Source organism: Perognathus longimembris, chromosome 9 (assembly GCF_023159225.1).
Source record: "Perognathus longimembris pacificus isolate PPM17 chromosome 9, ASM2315922v1, whole genome shotgun sequence".
In the NCBI taxonomy this organism is placed as follows: domain Eukaryota; kingdom Metazoa; phylum Chordata; class Mammalia; order Rodentia; family Heteromyidae; genus Perognathus; species Perognathus longimembris.
This window is the reverse complement of record NC_063169.1, coordinates 72,511,018-72,534,102: the sequence shown is the minus strand read 5'-3', so window position 1 is coordinate 72,534,102 and position 23,085 is coordinate 72,511,018. Positions and strand designations below refer to the sequence as shown.

At 62.9% G+C, this 23,085-nt stretch overlaps 1 protein-coding gene across 4 annotated transcripts in view; it reads right to left on the bottom strand.

Annotated features, from left to right (window-relative positions):
* Positions 1-3,040: 3,040 nt before the first annotated feature.
* Smoc2 (SPARC related modular calcium binding 2) overlaps positions 3,041-23,085 on the bottom strand; it is an 84,235-nt gene continuing 64,190 nt past the window's right edge. The window contains exons 9-13 of one of the 4 annotated variants that reach the window (XM_048354454.1): positions 20,542-20,624; positions 11,878-11,966; positions 9,648-9,900; positions 4,936-4,973; positions 3,041-3,575 (exon numbers count right to left, since the gene is read on the bottom strand). In XM_048354454.1, the coding sequence (XP_048210411.1) occupies positions 3,558-3,575; positions 4,936-4,973; positions 9,648-9,900; positions 11,878-11,966; positions 20,542-20,624 (481 nt within the window). In that variant the 3' untranslated portion in view covers positions 3,041-3,557. Of the gene's footprint in view, positions 3,576-4,935; positions 4,974-9,620; positions 9,901-11,877; positions 11,967-20,541; positions 20,625-23,085 lie in introns of all 4 variants that reach the window. The other 3 variants (XM_048354453.1, XM_048354456.1, XM_048354455.1) reach the window with 3 other exon arrangements.

The following is a 23,085-nucleotide window of genomic DNA, read 5'->3' as shown; positions in this document are numbered from 1 at the left end:
TTTCTGTCCCATGACACGTGGGAGCCAGACGAAGCCCCACTGTGGGGACGCAGGGCGGAAGGCACCCGAGGGCTCCCGAGGGGGGCCGGAGCTGGGCGTGCCTAGGAGGGAGATAAATCACTGCTGCACGGTCTGCGGGGCGTGCCACCCACCATGAGGGCGGGCAGAGGCCACCACCGCTGCAGGACGGATCCTCCCCTCGGCGACACCGAGGGCCGCCATCTTGTCCTGTGCATCCCCATCCTCATCTCAACTGATGACCAAATCACCACTTTCACCACCATCATCACCACCATTCTCATACCCCTCACCCTCTGTCACCACCACCACCACAATCACCACCGTTACCATACCCCTCACCCTCTGTCACCACCACCACCACCACCATTATCATACCCTCACCCTGTCACCACCACCACCACCACCACCACCGTTACCATACCCCTCACCCTCTGTCACCACAATCACCACCACAATCACCACCACCACCATTACCATACCCCTCACCCTCTGTCACCACAATCACCACCACAATCACCACCACCACCATTACCATACCCCTCACCCTCTGTCACCACCACCACCACCACCATTCTCATACCCCTCACCCTCTGTCACCACCACCACCACCACCATTCTCATACCCCTCACCCTCTGTCAACACAATCACCACCACAGTCACCATGATAACCACCACCACCACCACCGTTACCATACCCCTTACCCTCTGTCACTACAATCACCACCACAATCACCACCACCACCATTACCATACCCCTCACCCTCTGTCACCACAATCACCACCACAATCACCACCACCGTTACCATACCCCTCACCCTCTGTCACCACTACCACCACCGTTGCCACTCTGGCCTCCCTTGTCCCCTTGCCATTGTCGTCATTGTCATCACTGCCATCGCCATTACCACTCTGGTCATCACCGTCTTCCTCACCATCTTTGTCATCATCACCACCACAGTCCCTGGGCTCCCCTTTGTATACAGTTCACTGTCTTTGGGGGTAGCTTGGTCACGTGTACGATTGGGCCCTCTACTCAGCAGTCTGTGACGTGAGCCACTTCTGCACATCAATTCCAAATCTTCTAACACCTGCGCCTTGAAAGTGTGGCTGACTCGGTTTGTGAGTGGCCCGTAGGCACCCCAACGCCGCCACGTCGATTCTTGACACGGATACAGGAGGATGTTTTCCGACCCGGGAAGGAGGGTGGTGGCGTTCTGGGGAGGGGAGGGGAGGGGAGGGGAACCATCCCTGAAGCAACCTCCTGGGTGCTGCCCAAGGCGCTCGGACTTGCGGTTAGATGTTCAGTCTTTGTGTTCTGCAGTAAGAAGGGCGCATGCTCACGGCCTCCCGAGCCGGCCTCCTGCTCCCTGCCTCCTCCGGGCTCCGCGGTCTCTGGACTCTGCCCACCCCTCCCTGCCTGAGAACCTGGTCGGGGCACGTTTGCCCTCCCAGCTCCCGAAGGACGTTTTCACTGCAGTCACGGGGCTGGGACTGAGTGTTACAGGACACCACTGTCTTGGGTTTGAGAGGGGGCTGCGGGTGGGGGGGGTGGGGGGGTGTGGACTGACCAGGAGGGCGTGGAGAATCCTGGAGGAAGCCTGGATGCCTGAGCACTGAGGAAGGCGTCTCCGAGCCCCCGTGAGAAGCTGAGCAAGAACCGGGGGCTGGGCCGCAGAGGCTGGGGGGGTTGGGGATCTCCGTCAGCCCTGCGGTTCCGGGAGAGCTGGCTGCCAGGATCAGGTCCAGTCCCCACGAGGAGCCTCTGCCCCTGAGCACTGCCCCGCGCTGTGGTGACCGCACCTCTCCCGCCCACTGCGCCAGCAGCCTGGCCCCACGGAGGAGGCGCGCCCGTGCCGGCGGCGGGCGGGCGGGGTCTGAAGGGACACCGCCCGCCAGGCAGACCCCCTCCCAGCTCCCTTCTTTACCCCTCCGCCAGTAAGCACTCGAACGTAAGCAGTCATGGCTGGGCGCAGGGGGCTCACACCTGAAACCCTAGCTACTGGGGGACGGCGGGGGAGGCTGTGATCAGAGGAGCAAGATTCACAGCCCGCCTGGGTGGGGAAGTCCAGGGGACTGTCGCCATCAACCAGCACAAAGCCGGAAGTGGAGGTGTGGCTCAAGTGGTAGAGCGCCAGCCTTGAGCAAAAGACCTCAAGCACAGCGCCAGGACCCGAGTTCATGAGCTAACACACGCACACGCATGCACACGCGCATGCATGCACACACACATGCATGCACACACACGCATGCACACGAGCATGCATGCACACGCACGCACGCACACACGCACATGCACACGCACATGCACACGCACATGCACGCACGCACACGCACACGCATGTACACACACACATTTAGAAGAGTCTGGAAAGAAAGGACTAAATACAGTTTTGATAGCATATTTTAATCTAAGAAAATGATTAAAATTTGAAGTTCAAAAATATAAAAGATTATCCAAAACCTTTAGGATCATAAGTGTGACCTACACAATGCTGACATGTTTCGTAACCTTTGCATAGGTTAGATAAGCAAAAGGCCCGTGCGCTGCCCACACAACCACAGGCGCCCCCTTTCGCAGCCGCGGCGGGAGACCGCAGGCCGCGGTGGGTTTCGCACCCGGAGTCTGCACCGAGAGCTTCCCAGCGCCGCCCGGGCGCCCGCCCGCTCCCCCCACGGTCCCCGGGGCCAGCAGGCCAGGGCCGCCCGGGCTTAGGTCTGGAGGCAGCTGGGGCCGCACAGCAGGGTGGACCGGCCGCCCGTGGCCCGGGCTCCCCTCACGAGCACGCCGGTAAGTCTCCTCTCCCCCGAGGCATGAGCAAAGAAGGACGCCACCGTCGCGGGCGTGGGCGTGGGCCTCTCCACGGAGCCCGCTGGGCCTTCAGCCGGAGACTGTCTGTGAGCGGGGCGGGGCGGGGCGGGGCGGGGCGGCCTTCCCTGCGGTGGACGGCCCCGGCGGGGGCTGCGGGAGGGTGGGCGGCCACGGAGAGGGTGGGCCGCGCTGGGGGGCTGGGCCTGGGCCGCACTCTGAAGCGGGGACCCCGTGGAGGAGCTCGCGATGGCAGGCGTTCTAGCACGTGATCTGCGGCGTGGGCGAGAATGCTGACGAGCCAGCCACCCGAGACCCCAGGACGGGCCGCCCAGGGCCCGGCGTCCACACGCCTGGGGCACCCGCCTCCCGCGTGCGCCCCCAGGGCGGGCGGGGGGCCGGGCCGCAGGGAAGGCGGGACAGCCCGAGGGCCGGCGGCCGCCTCCGCCCCCCTCCCTGCGCGCGGGCACCGGAGCCGGCACGCACCCCGGGCCCATCTGCCCCGTCCGCAGCCGGCGTGGAGACCGGACCCGGGGAGCGTAGGCGACGGTGGTGCCGAAGCCGGCCTTCCGCGTTCACAGATTCAGACAGTCCGCGTCAGTATCTCCTTTCTACAGGGTGAATTTACATGGAAAGTACAAAGTGCAAATACTATATGTTTTGGTTCTTTAGTTGCGCGTTGGTGAGGGAGTCCCGCGTGTCTAGAAACTGCCATGGCTACGCAAGCGTTCACCCTTGCTTCCTTGGCTGGAAAAAAAAGAGACATCGTATGAAGAAGGCCGCACCCTCCACCTACCTGCAAAGACCAGGCCAGCCCTGCGCCCCTGCCCCAGGGACCCCCGCCCGAGGCCTCGGGCCCGGGCACCCCTTCCGGAACTCCCCTGCCCACGGCCTGTGCACCCCTGCACAAGGCCCCCTGCCCCAGGCCCCCCTGCCCAAGGCCCCCTTGCCCCAGGCCCCCCTGCCCCAGGCCCACCTGCCCGAGGCCCCCCTGCCCCAGGCCCCCTGCTCCAGGCCCCTTGCCCCAGGCCCCCTGCCCCAGGCCCCCCTGCCCCAGGCCCCCCTGCCTCAGGCCCCCCTGCTCCAGGCCCCTTGCCCCAGGCCCCCCTGCCCCAGGCCCCCCTGCCCCAGGCCCCCCTGCCTCAGGCCCCCCTGCTCCAGGCCCCTTGCCCCAGGCCCCCTGCCCCAGGCCCCCTGCCCCAGGCCCCCCTGCCCCAGGCCCCTGGTGCCCGCCACAGCCCTCGCACACATAGCTGGAGGCAGTCTACACACTCAGGAGCCACGGAAAACACTGTGGAAAGCAGGCAAGCTGCGTTTCGCTGGGAAGGACTCGAGTGAGGCTGTGTTGGGGTTTAGGGCTGAGTGGAGCACATATGTGCCAGTAATTGCCGTCCTCTGATGAGGCAGCCCTGAGGACTTCTCTGGAGCATGGCTGGGTAATTGCTTTCAGATCAGCCCTATTTTCAAGTATAAGTGATTTGTGGTGGGATTTGAAAAGCTAAAACCATAAATATGTGCTAAACAAAGGAAAATGGATCACACATCTCTGCTAACGAAACAGTTTTAAATTACAAGCAAGGTGTGTGCTGGAGGTCCCCACTTAAAGCCCACAGCCCATAACGAGGCTTGCCCTGGGGTGCAGCCCGACATCAAACAGGTGCAGGAAGGGTAAACAGGGCAGAGGCTCACGGGGCCCCAGGCTGCAGGCCCTCGCCTGGCCCCTGTGCTTTCTCTGGGAAAAGGCAGCGGTGTGGGTTCAGGAAAGCACAGACAGGCTCTCACGCACACCGGGAACCCCAGAGCACACGATCTGAGCTGCTATCGCCTTAAGACCTAGGAAACCAAGGACAAAAGCCCAGCACTCATTTCCCCCAAAAGACAACGCTCAGAAGTGCTCTTTAAGACACGGAGGCGATGGACACGTCAGGCCGTTATGAGAATGAGGGCAAATCTTTAAGCTAAAGGTTTTAAAGATCCCCTTCGTGCTCCCGGCATGCTGCGGGCCGCCCCCCCCCTACCCCCCCAGGGCCGGGCCCACACCCCCAGAGCACCTGCCTTCTGTTGCCTACCGGGAAAGGGCCAAGGCTTGTAAAGGGCAGACACTCACCTGTCTATTAGAAGTGCTGTCCGCATTCGCTCTGGGGGCTGGCGGGAGGGAAAAAGGGATGAGAAATTAAAATACTCTTCACTTAATGAAAGGCTCGACATAACTTCAGAAAGGCACTAGCTGATCAGGTTTACACGAAGGTGATAGATAGTTACAGACGATCTAAGTTAGCTACGAGCACAAATTAGGAGCAGTGGGTTCTAAGCCCCCATCAACGTTCTCTGGCAATACAAATGTTCTAGCCCATTTTTTTTTTCTTAAATTAATTCTATTTATTTATTTACTTTCTGGGACTTGAATTCAATCCAGGCCTGGCTACTGTCCCTCAGAGTTTTTGCTCAGGGTTAGTGCTCTACCACTCGAGCCATAGGCCCTACCTCTGTTTTGTTGTTGTTGTTGTTGTTTGTTTGTTAATAGTTAATTGGAAATAGAGAGTCTCAAGACTTTCCTGCTCAGGCTGGTTTCAAACCATGATCCTCAGATCTCACTTCCTGAGTAGCTAGGATTACCGGCATGAGCCACCGGCGTCTGGCTTCTTCAGTTTATTTTTGAAATATCTTTAAGCAGTCGTGCGAAGGGGCTTCACTCCAGCACATCAATTCATGGTCACTGGCTTCGTCGTCTGAATCGCATCTTCCGCTGTGCTCCCTTGTCTGCTGTTGGAAGAAGGTGCGGCCATTCCTCAAAGCCTGGGGGGAATTCTGCCCACTCACCATGAAGAACTTCCTTCTAGAACTGTCCTGCACCTTCTCCAAGGAGAGTGGATTCTGTGGTGGTAGTTTGAGTCACGCACCGGCACACAGTTCTTGAAATCTTTCAGGTTTATATTAAATCATGAAACACTAACTTTTAGCACAAAATGTTGCTTCCCCAAAGCCTGAAGGAGAACAGGAGCTGGCCGTGTGTTATCCATTCTGTGGTTTCCACCCCAGCACATTGCGACCTCCAGGGGTCACCACCGATGGGGACGGCCCTAATCAGCCCTGGTCCCCCTGCCGCTGATGGCTATCTACTTAATACAAACACATGGGGTAGAGATAGCCTCTTGTCCACCTCCATGCCGAGAACATGCCAGCGACTGGGGATCTACGAACGCTGTCCCACCTCCTCCAAACCCACAGGGCTATGTGGCAAGGGCAGCTTTTGTCACTTGGCAGTTAATGCCAGTCTCTTAAAACGGGGCCACAAATTAAAGGTATAGAGAAAAAAAATTAATATTCTTAAGCACAAGAAAAACAACTCGCTATATGTGTTTGAGATTCAGTAGGGGAAAAGTGACATGAAAATGTGTGAAGGGCTGGCAAAAGTGACCAACTAATTAGTGGCAGTGGAACAGAAAGTAAATTATTAAAACAAATGTGCAGTGATGCAGCGTGGCTAGAAATATACGTTTCAGGGTGACAGGAAGGGAGGGGGACAGGGCAGATTTCGCAGCCTCCGCTGTGTGCTTCGGGAGGGGCTGGGTAGGTACCGCATCGCCATGGAGAGATGTTATTACTGCCAGGCGCCCAGAACACAAACCCGGCTAGGGGCAATTGGCCTGCGAGATTGCAGCTAGCACGACAATTTGGTTGAAGAGATAATTTGGTCAGAAATCAGTATTTTCGAGGTTCAATTCTGAGTAATTGCCGAGGTTCCTCGCAATGGGTTATTTTGGGTAATTATGAAGTCATGCAATCTTTCCTGAACCTTTATTCCCCTGCCCAAAGTCCTTATAAACTCATGCTTTCTTGTCTTTATAATTTCTCAATTGCTTTCAGATAATAATCTATTTTTTATATTTTATGAGAGTGATAATTTAGATTGAGCTTTCCAACATGTCTCAATTGCAACAGTTTGAAGATAAAATCTTTTGTAATTGCTCAAAATTGGTGTGACTAATTTGGAAGGTATCTATATTATGATTGCATTCCATATAGGGAAAGCTGTCTGTATATACAGACATATGCAGAAAAATACATTTTGAAACAGAGAATGAAGGTACTTGCTCTGTCCTTACTCATTTCCCATCTTTGTCAAACTAGAAATGTACCAGGAAACAAAAATCTAGTAACGTTCTGGATTCTGGGAGTGTGCAAGCTAATTCATGCATGAGGGAGCCAGGTTTTCTGACTTTCCAGGCTTTCAAACCATATGGGGTAGGAAAAAATAAATCTTAATAAAACGGAGGGGGAAATGTGGGGGAAAAACAATCAAAACCTTTATGGAAAATGAAAAGGTTATGCGATCGACTAAATGAGACCAACTCCCCATGTATGCAGATCCCCGACGCTCATTTTTGAGCAAGTTTCTTAGGCTTCTGAAGTGTATGTCATGCTGGGTGGGGAGAGAGGGATCTGTGGCTGGGGACGTCCGGCGAGACCAGGGGCTTCAGGTGCATCCATTTGTCTGAAGGACCACAGACAAGAACTCCGAGTCCTCCAACACGGAAGCATTCCCACGCAGGAGAGGTAGGGAGCCATTCCCGGTCCAGTCCTGCTCCACCTCCCAGTGGCTTCCGGTCCCGAGTGTCCGCTGTCCTGTGGGTGGCCGAGGGGGTGTCTGGTCCCGAGTGTCTGCTGTCCTGTGGGTGGCCGGGGGTTTCCAGTCCCCAGTGTCCGCTGTCCTGTGGGTGGCAGAGGGGTTCCGGTCCCCAGTGTCCGCTGTCCTGTGGGTGGCCGGGGGGTTCCGGTCCCGAGTGTCCACTGTCCTGTGGGTGGCCGGGGGGTTTCCGGTCCCGAGTGTCCACTGTCCTGTGGGTGGCCGGGGGTTTCCGGTCCCCAGTGTCCGCTGTCCTGTGGGTGGCCGGGGGATTCCGGTCCCCAGTGTCCGCTGTCCTGTGGGTGGCCGAGGGGGCTTCCGGTCCCGAGTGTCCGCTGTCCTGTGGGTGGCCGGGGGGTTTCCGGTCCTCGTGTGAGCACAGCATCTCCGTGGGGCCTGTGGCGTGGCTGTGATTTTCCTGTGGCCTGGCCCTGTGGGATGAGGGGTCACAGCCGGCCCGGGGCCCCCCGGGGGGGTGAGCAGCTTGCCAGTGTGGGGGGTCCCACGTCCCCACGAGCACCTGTGATGAGGCTCTCGTTACGCGGTGTGCCCGGAGTGTCTCTATGCGGCCAGGACGTGCGACCGGTCTTGGAAAGGTGCCGCCACCACGTTCGGCACACGCTGCCCACCGCCGTGGCTCCCGCCGACCTCGGGGCACCGCCGAGGCCCCCACGTCATCCTGACGGACCCACTCCGCGGCCAGTGCTCTCGAGCGCAGCGGCTCCGGCTCCCGCCTCCGATCAGCTGCTGGGCGGCGAACCGCCCCGCGTCCGCTCAGCCTCCCAGGGCAGAGCAGGCGGGCACGTGCGCCGGAGGCTGTCCGCACACTGCCCTCCTTCCGCCAAGGCCACCCTGGCCCCGTGGCTTGCTGTCCTCCGCGCAGCCTGGGGTGAAGCCGCGCAGAGACTCTCCCTCTGGCCCTGCGTCTGCGCCTGCGCCCAGGCTGCTGTCCCTGAGGAGGTGGCCTGGCTCTGGGGGCTCTCGAGGTGCCCGCGAGGATGGGCAGCGGGGGGCCGGTCCTGCTGTGGTGGTGCTCAGCCTTCCCCTCCCTGTTGGGCCTGGGCCTCCACGCTAGAGGGCTTCCAGGGCCCCACCAGCGCTTGCACCCTCGTCTGGACACTGCACACAGCACCATTCTCTGTCCCACACTTGACGGCTGCCGTGCAGAAGGGGGGCATGCGCATGTGTGCGTTACTTCAGATGCACTTGGGGTCACGGAGGCTCAGCAGAGCCACGCTGGATGTGAGGATCCAGCCTGTGCTGTCAGCTCCTTCGGGGAGGAGACGGGGAGCGGCAGGCTACAGGCTGGCGGGAGAAAAAGGTTTCCAAGACCCAATCTCAGCCTACAGCTGGGTGCTGCGGCGCTGGTCTATCATTTTGGTTATGGCAGGAGGCGTAAGGAGGAGAAGCATGGTCAAGACAGGCCAGGCAAAAAGCCAGAGCCCCTCTCAAAAACTGGAGCAGCCTAAGAGCAGCGCTCAGCGGTGCCCTCGCGACCCACGAACCTGGGGACAAGGTCAGGAGATGGCAGAAAGGTCCTGCGATAACATAGCATGGCTTACTTTCCCTGCACGGTGATGGTTCAGACATAGCAACCTGTCAAAGCCAGCCAGGCAGACACGAGCCCCCTCTGGAAGCCACGCGGACACGAGCCCCCTCGGGAAGCCAGCCACGCAGACACGAGCCCCCTCGGGAAGCCACGCAGACGCGAGCCCCCTCGGGAAGCCATGCAGACACGAGCCCCCTCTGGAAGCCACGCAGACACGAGCCCCCTCGGGAAGCCACGCATGCAGACACGAGCCCCCTCGGGAAGCCACGCATGCAGACACGAGCCCCCTCGGGAAGCCACGCATGCAGACACGAGCCCCCTCTGGAAGCCACGCAGACACGGGCCCCCTCGGGAAGCCACGCAGACACGAGCCCCCTCTGGAAGCCACGCAGACACGAGCCCCCTCTGGAAGCCACGCAGACACGAGCCCCCTCGGGAAGCCGCGCAGACACGGGCCCCCTCTGGAAGCCAGCCACGCAGACACGAGCCCCCTCGGGAAGCCACGCATGCAGACACGAGCCCCCTCGGGAAGCCACGCAGACACGGGCCCCCTCGGGAAGCCACGCAGACACGAGTCTGACAGGTGGAGAGTGAAGGAGGGAGGAAAGGCTCTTACTGTGGCGCTTCTTGGTGTCTGCTTTACCTTCCTCCTTGGAGGCCCCGAGGCAGCCCATGAGCTCGTGCACGGAGATGGACTTGTCATTATTCACATCACAATACTCAACAAACTTCTTCACACACTTCTTGGGCTTGGATTTTTTCCGAAGGAATCTCTTGAAAGGCTTGATTTCTTTCTTCCCGATGTCCCCGCTGGAGTTTTTATCCAGTAGTTTGAAGTACCAGTGTACTACTCGCTCTTCCAGGGTGTGGCTGGGGTCTGGTTCCGAGAGCCTGGAAGGAACACAACCGGGTCGGGACCAGAGGCCTCGCCTCCCGCGGCCCTGCCCGCCCCGCCCGCCCGGCCCTCTGTGGCTGCGGTAGATCCGCTTTCCCGTCTCACTGGGGACGAGCAGCTGAGCGAGAGCACTGCGCGTGTGTTTGGAAGGGTGAGGGTCACCGGGGAGATGGACACAGCAGCTGGGCCCTAGGCCGTAAGGACCAAAGTCCTTTACCCTGCCTGCACTCCACCTAGCCAGCGGGAGCTCCGCCCGGCAGCCGCGACGGACGCGCGGAGCGTCGACACGGCAACACCCCCATGGCTTTCGGGCGGGAACTGTGTCCCCAGGAACATGGACTGAAGTCCTCAGGCCATCGCACAACCAAGAGCTTAGGGACGCGAGGGGAGGAAGTCAGTGTTTGAGTGAAACGCTATTGACATCTGCACACAAAACCTCTCCTGAGTGCACAGCTAAAGGACGGGGTGCTTTACAGTAATCATCCCTGGGGAGTCACTGATGGCTGAGGTGACACTGCCATTTCCCCCAGGGAGCCCCCTCCCCCTGGAATCCCCCAGGGAGGCCCCTCCCCCTGGAATCCCCCAGGGAGCCCCCTCCCCCTGGGATCCCCCAGGGAGCCCCCTCCCCTCTGGAATCCCTCAGGGAGCCCCCTCCCCCAGAGTCCCCAGGGAGCCCCCTCCCCCTGGGATCCCCCACGGAGCCCCCTCCCCTCTGGAATCCCTCAGGGAGCCCCCTCCCCCAGAGTCCCCAGGGAGCCCCCTCCCCCTGGAATCCCACAGGGAGCCCCTCCCACAGAGTCCCCAGGGAGCCCCCTCCCCCTGGAATCCCACAGGGAGCCCCTCCCACAGAGTCCCCAGGGAGCCCCCTCCCCCTGGAATCCCACAGGGAGCTCCTCCCCCAGAGTCCCCAGGGAGCCCCCTCCCCCTGGAATCCCACAGGGAGCCCTCTCTCCCTGGAATCCCCCAGGGAGCCCCCTCCCCCTGGAATCCCTCAGGGAGCCCCCTCCCCCTGGAATCCCCCAGGGAGCCCTCTCCCCCCTGGAATCCCCCAGGGAGCCCCCTCCCCCTGGAATCCCCCAGAGAGCCCCCTCCCCCTGGAATCCCTCAGGGAGCCCCCTCCCCCCAGAGTCCCCAGGGAGCCCCCTCCCCCAGAGTCTCCAGGGAGCCCCCTCCCCCTGGAATACCCCAGGGAGTCCCCTCCCCCTGGAATCCCTCAGGGAGCCCCCTCCCCCTCCCGGTGTCCCCAGGGAGGCTCCTCCCCCTCCCGGTGTCCCCAGGGAGGCCCCTCCCCCTCCCGGTGACCCCAGGGAGGCCCCTCCCCCTCCCGGTGACCCCAGGGAGGCCCCTCCCCCTCCCGGTGTCCCCAGGGAGGCCCCTCCCCCTCCCGGTGTCCCCAGGGAGGCCCCTCCCCCTCCCGGTGTCCCCAGGGAGGCCCCTCCCCCTCCCGGTGTCCCCAGGGAGCCCCGTCCCCTGGCTGAGCTGGAGGCAGAGGACAGTGAGTACCCCTTGGGTGACAAACCCACACAGAACCTGGGCTGCCTTCCCTGCACTCAGGAAAGCAACCCTCACACTGAGAGCAGCATCGCTGTTCCGCATGCCGCCGATTCCCGTGCCAGAGGACAGGCGCGACGGCGGGTCTCCGTACTTGGGAGCCTCCCGAGGACCGCGGCCTGAGCGCTCTTGTTCCAGGCTCCGACCCGGGGCCCGGCCGGCCGGCTCCCTGCGCGGCACGGCACGGCAGACCCCACTGGGCGGCGCGCGGCCTCCTGGTGTGAGGCCCGCACCTTCCCCGCAGGCCCCACGGCCCTGGGCGCGGCCCGCGGCCAGCCTGACCTCACGCTGCACGCTGCACGCCTCCTGCCCGCGCCCGCTGGGCCGCGCTCGCCCGCACCTTCCCCGCAGCCCCCGCGGCCAGCCTGACCTCACGCTGCACGCTGCACGCCTCCTGCCCGCCCCCGCCGGCGTACCTGGCGGACGAGGACGGGTCGGAGACGGCGTGGACCATGTCTGTGGACAGCGCGTCCAGGACGCTCGTCAGAAACTCGTGCTTTTTGGCACCAGGACATCCTGAAAAAAAAAAACGTGCATGTTTTCCCGTTATCCACAGATCTCACAGCGCGTCGGGGAAGGCGAAGTACAGGCTTCTCTCTAGAATGCAAAGAAAGGCGCTAACGTTCGGACACTGGCACGGTGGGGTAGCTTCCTATGAACGAAGTCATCTGCATGCTTGTGGGCTTATTTCAACGTATGAGTGTCCAGGGAACACACGGGGAACGGTTTGGAATCACCGTGATTATTCATTGCAGGTCTAGAACGCCTGGATTCTTATTTGGTGACAGAAAGCTCCACAGTGCTGGAGCCTGGCCGGAGGCGGCGGAACCCAGAGGCTGCTCGGCACCCCCGACCCCTGCACAGGCAGCAGGAGCCGACCCCGGGGTCTCAGGAACCTCCGCCGCCGCCGCACATCGCCTCCTCGCAGGGCGAGCGGGTGCTCGCGACCCCTGGGCTTGACGGAGGGCAGACTCCAGGGCCCGGGCGCGACCCCCCAGCTCCTTATCGAAACTTCAACGTGCAAAGTGCCGCAGGATTTCCAGACCCCGTCCCTCTCCCTCTCCCTCTGCCCGGGGACGTCTGTGTCCGCAGACGCCTCTGCCCCCCACGGCTGCCCTGTGGCTGGCTCAGCGCCAGCGTGTGTACGGGGCGGAAGACACCCCGCTCTCGTAACTTTCCTCTTGACTCGTGAGGGGTTGCTGCTGTTATAATGATTAATGACTCAAGCATACATTAGCTGGTCGTGGCAGGAATCCATCCAGGCCCGTCTCCACCTTCTCAAACACACGTGTGAGGAAGCACACGTGAGGCCCACGGAGGCGAGACCCGGGAGCGGGGCGAGGCGGGGAGGGGCGGGGGTGAATCCAGCCGGCAGAGCCGGGGTAGGCGAGGAAGCAGCCTGCCTGGCCAGATGCCCTTCAGATGACCTTCACGCAGGAGAACACATGCCTCCAAACATAGAGGGGGGTTTTAAAACATAAAACGGTGATTACAGGCTGCGAAGACCGTGCCTGCCAGCAGGGAGGGTGGTTTGTCGCGGGGAGGGGCGCAGAATACCGGGAGCGCGGGACACGGGACAGACGACGCAGCCCCCTTTGCACCCCAACTCTGCCCCTGGACCTCCGGTGGCACTTCACACCGACACCGCGCTGAGCTCATCCCGAGTGAGTCGCCACAGCTGGATGACAAGCACCTCGTGTCAGGGACACCCCCTTGGTGACCGTGAGGGAGGGGTGAGGTTGTCGGTTAGAGGAACGTGCCCTCCCGTGTCAGGGACACCCTCTTGGTGACCGTGAGGGAGGGGTGAGTTTGTCGGTTAGAGGAACGTGCCCTCCCGTGTCAGGGACACCCCCTTGGTGACCGTGAGGGAGGGGTGAGGTTGTCGGTTAGAGGAACGTGCCCTCCCGTGTCAGGGACACCCCCTTGGTGACCGTGAGGGAGGGGTGAGGTTGTCGGTTAGAGGAATGTGCCCTCCCGTGTCAGGGACACCCCCTTGGTGACCGTGAGGGAGGGGTGAGGTTGTCGGTTAGAGGAACGTGCCCTCCCGTGTCAGGGACACCCCCTTGGTGACCGTGAGGGAGGGGTGAGGTTGTCGGTTAGAGGAATGTGCCCTCCCGTGTCAGGGACACCCCCTTGGTGACCGTGAGGGAGGGGTGAGGTTGTCGGTTAGAGGAACGTGCCCTCCCGTGTCAGGGACACCCCCTTGGTGACCGTGAGGGAGGGGTGAGGTTGTCGGTTAGAGGAACGTGCCCTCCCGTGTCAGGGACACCCCCTTGGTGACCGTGAGGGAGGGGTGAGGTTGTCGGTTAGAGGAACATGCCCGTGACCTGACTTACGTAGCTGCAGCCCCTCTGTGTATTAGCTTTGTAATAACAATTAAAAACACCCACAAAGGAAGCAATCAGAGGGAGCCGGCTGTCCTTTCCGGGGACGCGCTTATTTACCGTCTCAGCCACGTATCGGGGGATCGTGGAGGGGCCCCAGGAAGAGGCTGGCTGCACAGAAGTGGCGTTTGAAGGAACGCATCCCCTGAGACCCGCGTGGCGTCCTCTGCTCCCCACGCCACAGCGCGTGCCGAGAGGGTGCTGAGGAGCCACGCCGCTTTGCCACGGAGGCTCGGGGGCGTGGGCCGGAGGGGCAGCGGCTGCTCTCACGGGCAGGGCAGGGCAGGGCCGGGGCGGCCCGAGGGGCCTCTGCCCGCCGGGCGGCCGGGCCCGTCCCGGGACGGTCGGACACCTGCGCTCTGCAGGAGCTGCGGCACCACCTGCCCTCTCCCCGCCTGCAAGCGCCTCCAGAGCCAGAGGCGACAGGAGCCTGGCTCTGAGGACACCCCTGCGCCTCGGCCGCCCTCGCTCCTCACGCTCTCTGTGCCTCCTGGGTAGGGCTCGCCGTCCTGCCGACGCGGCTCGCCGCCCCGCCCCGCGGTCTGGAAGCAGCTGCCGGCTACGCCGGGCGTCCTCGTCTCCCTCGCCCTGGGTGCGTGGACACTGCGCGTGCAGGCGGGCCCGGGCGCGGCCTCCCGGTGAGCCGCCTGGCTGGCCGCCCTCCACCGCGCCCAGGCCCGCGGCCCGGGGTCCCCCGGCTGGCCTGCCTGCACTCGTACAGGCCCCCTCGGATCCTGGCAAGCCTTCCTCAGGTCTAAGCCGCTGCCGTCGTGCTCAGGGTCAGAGGCTCAACGGACAGAGCGCATCTCCTCGTGGGCATTGTGTTCTAGGGCATCGTCCCCCACCAGGCCTGTGGCAGAAGCCTCTCAGTGCGTGGAGACCTCGGCATCCTGACTGCCTACCTCAGTGTCCAGAGAAACAAAGCCCCACCGGGAGCTCTTGGAGGAGGAAGAGCCACAGCAAGGACTGGAGGAACACAGATCGCTGCACGCGTGCTGAGAATCCAAGACTCCTTCAGATGAGACACAGGTGGGGTGTGTGTGTGTGTGTGTGTGTGTGCGCACCTGCATGCGTGTGCAGTGCATCTCTGTGTATGTAAGTGTGTGTGCTGCATCCGGCTGTGTGTGTGTGAATATGTGTTCTTGCATACATAGGGGTTACATCTCTGTGTGTGAGTATGGATGTGTATGTCTGGGCTGTCCCCCTTAGAGGGATGGACTCACCTTCCTGAGCCTCATCCCATCACTAAGGTGCAGGACAAATAGTGCCGGCTGTTGCAGTAACACATCTGCACATCTCCCGGGTCCAAGGAGGCTCCCGGGAGCATTAGGAGGAGCAACACTGCAGAGGGAGCGGGCTGTGAACTGACGGTGTAAGACAGGGCCACAGCCCGGAGCCCTGCTACCCCTCCTGACGTAGGACAGTCTCTCCTGACGTAGGACAGCCTCTCCTGACATAGAACAGTCTCTTCTGACATAGGACAGCCTCTCTGGACAAAGGACAGCTTCTCCTAATGGAGGACAGCCTCTTCTGACAGAGAACAGTCTCTCTGGACATAGGACAGCTTTTCTGGACATAGGACAGTCTCTCTGGATATAGGACAGCCTCTCCTGACGTAGGACAGCCTCTCCTAGAAGTGGCCACCCAGAAGCCATGAAGTGGATGATAGGATTGGAGCATTCTGGGGAAAATGTGCACAAGACTTGGTACTCTAAACAATCAAGAGCAAAGTCAACAAATGACGTTAAGGCGGCGCAGGCGTCTGAGTTCTTTGGTGCCCACTTTGGTCCTCTCTGCTTCAGGAAGATTTCTCCATTATAGAAACTGCAAAGGTAAGGTTCTTATCGTGGCATTGGAATAAACCAGCTTATCCTGGCAAAAAAGGATTAGTGGTTACTGTCTAACAACACGAATGCCCGAGGAAGTGGATTCACGATACCATGCAGAGATAGTGAAGGGTTCCCCAAAGGTGTTACTTTCCAGCCACGCGGGAGGGTTCCCGGGAGGTCTGAGTCATTCCTTCCCGAGGGGCCTGGCCATGTCCCCCTCTACGGCCAAGACAGCTGAGCAGGAGGCTGCTGCTGCTCCAGAAATACGCTCACCAAACAGGAGAGAGCATGGACAGAATGGATAAATGGGACAAGACCTTAACAGCCTGAGCCAACCTGCAGGCCATCGTCCTCCGACAAGGTATCTCAGGAACTCTCGGACAATTATCTCAGGAAGTTAATTAGCAGCCAGGGGGCAGGTGGTTGAACCTTCTCTGAGAGGGGACTGGTGATTTTCCTGAAAGACTGCCCTTAATTTGACAAGTCAGAAGAGAGCCAGGAAAAAATGTAAATCGCGCCGGCCGCGAAGCGTTCTCGCGGCTTTGCAGAGCTCGCTGTCGTCACAGGCAGGGCTTAAGTGTTTCCTTGCTCTCACGGCCGCCGGAGCCGCCTCCGTGTGGACGCCGTGGCCTTGGTCTGACTAATTAAATCCCTTCAGCATTAAGCTACCAGGGAGAAAATGACTCCCCTGGATCGTCGGCCGTGCCGTCGTCCCTCCTCCTGTCCCCACGCCCCCCCCCCCAGGCCACAGTTCACTCTGCCCAGCCCTGCCCGGTGTCCTGCCGCACACCGCCCGGGGGGCCCGGGTCCCTCGTGGACGGGAGGAAAATCCACGTGGAAAAATCTGGAAAAGCGTTAAGAAGAACGGCGCCGAGGCAATTTCGGAAGTCCAGGGGAACCTTCAGCGTACACCCCTGTCCTCAGTTCTTCCAGGTGCTTCTCGGGCTGGCTTCTCGCCCGGTCCTCAGCCACCTGCACGGTGGGGTCCCGGTGGGGTCCCGGCGTGCCCACACCACCCGCGGGGCCGGCCAGGCGCACCGGCTGCCACGGAGAAGGCTTGGGGCGGTGCGTGCCGACGTGGGCGCGGGGGTAGATCCCCGGAGAACCCGAGGATGAGCGCTCGCGGTGAGCAAACACGGCTCCGGCGCGGTGGAAGGGGAGACGGTGGACGCGGGCTGCAGGCGTCCGCACGAGGGAAGAGACCAGCAGCCGGGATGGGCGCGAGGAGGAAAGAGAGCGCCGGCGGGAACGAGGCCCGTCCTCACCGCCACGCCGGCTCCGTGCACGGGGCGGCCTGGCTCTCCCCACCCAGGTCCCGGGCCACAGGAGTTGGGGTGACATGACTGGGGCGCACTGCGATCCTTAACCAGCGATTCAAACAAATAAATGCTCCACTTGCTACGTGGGAAGGGGGCCGGCGAGACCGAAAGACAGGCGCTGGGTCACGTACAATCGCACCTGAGAATAAGGACAAGTCAAACCGCTCCCCTCCCTGCTCAGTGCGGGCCGCGACGCGTCGCAGGAACAGCTTTCCCTGGAGTTTCTTGACGTGGGGTTTGGCCAACCAGCGACCCCGCTCAGCGCCGGCCCCGGCGCGCACCGGGAGGCGCCGCTGGCGGCTGGCGGGCCTCGCGGGGCCGGGCCTTCAGCAAAGGCACAGAGTCGCCAGAGAAGGTGGCGAGCACCTGGGCTCTGCTGTTCCCAGGGACGGAGGAGTCGGCCCAGCTCAGAAGTGCGAGGCCGGCCCAGGTGACACAGCCAGGCCCCATCTCCATAACAGGACGCCGCTGACTCTCCCCCCCCCTCACTGGGCAGGAAGACCCCGAGGCTTAACAGCGAGCCCAGCTCCTCTCTGCACGGCTGAGCACCCGGGGTCCTCCCCACTCTAGACGCCCTTGCATTTCTGAATAGACAGATGCCGCGGGGCTCAGTAGGAGGAAACGTACGTGGGGAGGAAGTGAACCCACGGCGCTCCGTGCAGAGCGGGCAGAAGGCGCGATGAAGAAACGAGACAGGGTCACTCAGGCAGCACCTCACAGGGCATCTGTGCCGGGCGCCCGGGTGCCCTCTCACCTCTGAGGGGCCCCGGGGCACCCTGGGAGAGCCACCTGGGGGCGGGTCCTGATGGCAGGGACGGGGACTGGGGTCCTGAGGGGGCAGATCCTCAGGACAGCACGAGAGCCCCAGGGTCGGGGAGGAGGAGGGGACCCTGCTCCAGACGGATCACGGTGCCGCAACAGAGGCTGCGGACAGAAAAGGACACGGGCCGGGGGTGCTGAAGAGAGCAGAGCCGAAGAACTCTTTACAGTGCCAACCAGAAAGCAGCCAGGAGGGGCCAGACCACGGCGACACAAGGCAGGCTTCCAGCGGAACGGCAGCCGCATGTCTTCTGTGGGGGCTTCTGCCTGCGAGTTTTCTACATCTCGCGAGGCAACATCACAGCCCTACATGGGGATCGAGGGCCAGGGAAGAGCCCTCAAGAGCCAACGTCCAATGTGGAACCTATTAGGCGGAGCCTTCGTTTCTGTGCCATATGTTCAATTGTTGGCTGACAAAGATGGAGCTATCGCCTACTGTCAACTGGCCTGCGCTAGAAAACCTGCTGCCTACCCAGCGTGAGACGAGAATGAACACTCGTCCCTGCAACACTTTGAAAAGAAGACAACACTGACCACGATTATGCCACGGAATCAGCTCAGCTGTCCCTGGACGGGAAGGGCCCGCGGCGCCAGGGTGTGCGGCAAACGTGGCGGAAAGCCTCGGGGCTAGACGTGGCCGAGGTAGACGCCGGCCCCGTACTGTGCCTTTATGGGAATAAATTTCTCTTCACCAGGAGCAGCCCGTGTCCCGGAGCTCACAACCTCCTTGGGCTTCTCTTTCCTAATAAGGCAAATCATCTCCAAATAATGCAAATGATGAGTGGCCAGGAACGGCACTCTCCCAAGATGTCTGGGGGTGCGGGGTGACCTTCCGCCGCTCTGTGCTGGCTCCAGGGCCCGCAGCCTGGCCCTCGCGTGGGGGGCGGTGCAGAGGCCCACTCTGCGGTGACCCCACGGAGCCCCAGACACCCACCCACCGGTCCTCCCTCCTCCCTCCCGGGGAGATCAGAACTGTGTGGGCAAACAGGGAGAGGAGGCCCGGGCGGCGGTGGCCCCCTCCCCCTCCCCCGCCTCCCCGTGCCTAGAGATCCTGGGGAATGCGGAGCTGCCAGGAGCCTGCAGCCCCTCCACAGCCAGAGGCCTTGGGAAAGCAGAGACCCCCGGCAGGGCCCGTGACCTCCCTCTCTGGAGGAGAAAGTTGAGATAACAGGTCTGAGAACGCAGCCCGGAGGACGGGGGAGACCTGGGAGGGGGCAGGCGCCCCGGGCGCCCCTTAGGGCCAGGGGTGACCTAACCAGACAGCTGCTGGCGTGACGAAAGGACGAGGAAAGGGGGAACCTGCCAGCCCGCAGGGGCCTCGGTGTGCCGGCCCCTTGCCGGTTCTCTCACACCACCACGTCCGCGCGCTGGTCGCGCTGGTCCTCGCCGGGGGAAGCGGGTGGACCGGGCCCCGCATGGCGGCCTGCCCCGGGCGAGAGGCGGCCCCCACGTCCCGGCCATCTCTAACCGTCAGCTACACGCTGCCTCCGCTCCCACTTCTCCTGACTCAAAAGCCTCCACCCGGTGGACCTCGCCCTCCGAGGTCCTCGTAATAAAGCGCTCGCCTTCTCCTGTCTTCCTCCCACTGTTGGGACAAGACCATAAACCTGCAGATGCCTTAGACAGTCGGGGTGCTCAAGGGAGCAGGGGCCGGGCCGCAGGGGCCGCAGGGGCGGCAGGGCCACAGGGGCAGCAGGGGCGGCAGGGCAGCAGGGGCGGCAGGGGCGGCAGGGGCGGCAGGGGCGGCAGGGGCGGCAGGAGCAGCAGGGGCAGCAGGGGCGGCAGGGGCAGCAGGAGCAGCAGGGGCAGCAGGGCCGCAGGGCCGCAGGGGCAGCAGGGGCGGCAGGGCCGCAGGGGCGGCAGGGGCGGCAGGGGCCGCAGGGCCGCAGGGGCGGCAGGGCAGCAGGGGCGGCAGGGGCCGCAGCATTTCCCCCGTGCTGGGCACCATCTCCCTGCGAGGCCTGCCTGACATTCAGACAAGTCAACGATGCCGTCACTTCACGTGTGTCCACAGTGGTGACCGGGGTTCCCACCAGACCGGGGGCTGGGCGGTGGGTGAACGAAGAGAGGAAGGGGGGGAGCGCGGTGATGAAATTCAGTACGTATCCTACACGATTTAGGAAGCTGAGAGAAGGGCGGAGGCCGGGAGGGACGAGGAGCATGGCCAGAGAGCGACGCTGATCAAGGTGCACCGCACTCAAACTGCTCTGCTGAATGGCAGCTTTTTTGCACAACTACTTAATGATTAAAACAAACAAACACACCCCACGCCAGTCTTCCCATCAGGAGCTCTGGGCCCATGGTGTGAAGATGCTCGTGCACGCAGAATGGGAGGAGACGGGCGTGTCACCTCACCCACACGGGGGAAGGACGGGGAGACACAGGCCAGTGCCCGCACCACGGCGCAGAGCAGCGTGGAGGCCGTGGGGGGGCGCTGTCCTTCCAGCCCAGCTCAGGGCAGACAGGGGTGACGCTGGGGTGACAAGATCAAGACCCGCGGAAGAGCGTCTGCCGAGGGCGTCCGGGGAACTCGCCCCTGCTGGCCTCAAGGCTCCTTTTGGGGAACCCATCCCCCACTCGTGTTAAAGCCTGGCTTCAGAGGCGAGATGGCACCAGGCAGCGGAGGAAAGGACTCTTTGGGGTTGGGGGGGGGGGGGGCAGGGGCTCAGCGCCTCGCCCGGGCTCCGGCCGGGCCGGCGTGGGGACGGAGCCACCCCGCCCCGGCTGCCCCGGTACTCACCCTGCAGCTGCCGGCCCTTGTGCGTGTCCCTGGCCTTGGCCGGGTGTGCCCGGGCTGTGCTGTCACACTTGGGCTGCTCGTACCTGGGAGAGGGGCGGGGGAGGGGAAGGAAGAGGAGACGGGTTGTCGAGAGCCGGCGATCGCGAGATCGCCCTGCGCGTCCTCCCAGCGCGTCCTCCCAGGCCTCCTCTAGAAATTAGTTTAAGCAGACCCTGTTCAGCGTCGTGATGGTGCGCTGACGGGGTACTTTTATTTTTCGGTAGTTCAACCTGGTCTTAGAGCCGTGACCCTCCTCTCTCTGCCTTCTGGGTACCGGGGTCACAGGTCTGTGCCACCACACCCAGCCCAAGGCCGAGGGTCTCAACCCCGCATCCCGAAGCTCTGACTTGGAGGAAGGCAGTGTACCATCTGAGCGGGGGGTTCTGTTCCAATAGGGGCCTGATCTAGCTCAAGAACTCCGGCACGGGTTCTGAAAAGCTAAACCACAGGGGTCTGGGAGAGAGGTGAGGCGTGAGGAGCGCTGCGCAGCGGGTCTGCCGCAGCCCCCGCCGTGAGCGAGGGGACGCCGGCCGGGGTGGGGGCCCCCACACCCCCCCCCGGAGGACGTCAGGCGGGGTGGGAGACGGTGTCCCGGAGCGCGTGGCCACGCCGAAGGGCGGTGACCGTGGAGGGCCCGCGCCTCACGGCGCACAGCCGTCGTCCTTGCTCGTCCACTCATCACGCTCCTGCTCTCCCACCTGGAGCCCGAGCCCCGGGCAGCGCTACGGGGCCGCGCGGGGCTCTCCACCCCCGCTCCTGGGCATCCCCGGGTCTGGCCCCCGCCGCTCCTGAAGCTGCCCCCGACGCGGGCCTTCCCCACCATCCACGCCTTCGCTGGCGCGTGCTGTAAGCCGGGGGAGGTTGGAAAAGCCCCGGGCCGGAGCCTGGGGCGCCGGGGGCCACAGATGCTTCCGGAATGGCTTCCGGAACCACGGGGATGCAGAAGCCACCTGCGACGAGGGTTGCCGTGGCGGGACGTGCCTTCCCAGCCCCCCGGCCGAGGCCTCCCCTCTGCCCTCCCCTCTGCCCTCCCCTCTGCCCTCGCCCGGTCCCAGCCTGCTCGCTCCTCTCCCGGGACCGCGCCCTTCCTGCCGCTCTACCCCAGTCCTCTCTCCCTGCCCCGTCCTGGGACAAACCCCAGCTCTGCGGGGTCTGCAGGCGCCGCACGCCCCCCCCCCCCCCCAGGATGCTTGGGGCAGCCTCCCTCCTCCGTCCCCACAGCAGCCCCGCCACCGCGCTGGGTCCGATGGAACGGCTTTCCTCCGGACGCGTCGGGCCTGCCCTCAGCCCCGGGCACCGCCCCGGAGCCTCCCCGGCCTCCCTCCAGCCACGCCCGCCGGCCGCTGTGTGGCGCGGTGGGGAGAAGATACCACGCTGGAAGGCGGGGCGTCCGGGGAGCCCTCCCCAATCCATTCCACGCGACGCGCATTCCCAAACCGCGGGGGGGGGGCAGCTCCTCCCTCCCGGGATGGGGAGCCGGGTGACCGCGGTCCTGACACCCTCCTTTCTAACCCGAGCAAATCCCGTGCAGGAGGAGGAGGAGACCAGCCTTGGGAGAGGACGGGAGGGCTCCTTTGCTTTCTGCTGGGTTGTAATCTGCACCTGCTCTCAGAGTCCTCCGGGATGAGATTCTAAGGGCCCGTCTCCGGTTTCGTAGCCAGTTGGGCAGTTCTGGCCCGGGCAGCGTAAGGATTTGTGCTGGCCGGGGCGGAGGAAGCTGCACCTCCACCCCTAGCGCCGCGGGACCGGCACGGGGAGCAGCCAGGCACGAACACGCGAGCAGAGGCGGGGCATCGGGGAAGGCTGGGGCCAAGAAAGGCTCCCTGGAAAGTGGGGTTCCCTCTGTACCCATGCACAGGGACAAAAGGGTGTCCCTGCCCAGCCCTCGGGGAGTCAGGCTTCTCTGCAAGCAGTGCAGAGTGCAGTTAGCTCCCGAGCCCCTCTTCAGGCGGCGCGGAGCCGGCCTGCGGATTCGGACGAGGCCGAGCGCGCCCCGGTGAGGGGGGCCGACACGCGGCCCAGCTCTAGGTCGGGTGTGATGGCTTCTAAAGCCTGACCCCCACCCTAGCGAGGGCGCTGGCTTCACTGACGGCAGGGAGGGCGCCGGGCTGGACCCGACCCTGACCCAGCGGTGTCTGCTGTTTCCGAAGCACAAACAAATAACGTGGGATACCTTCCCTCTAGCGCATCCTCTCTCTCTAAAAAGATAATGTCAGACTGCAAGCATGTATCGTCAACACAAAGCTACTTTGGGCGGCCATTCGTGGACAAAGCCAGCCGCCAAAGAAGGGCTGGGCTTGACTTCCGGCGGGGTCTGCGTGGCCCCCCCGCGGCGGGGTTTGGGGGCTCCCCTGCCCGTGTCCGGTCGCTGGTGGCTGTCAGAACTGGCAGGCAGCCCGGGCACCCGTGAGGAGGGAGGAGGGGGGCACCGGGCGCGGGTGCCCCAGCCTGGCAGCGTCCGTGCCGGGGTGGGACCGTGCAGGGCGGGGGGCCGTGCTCCCAGTC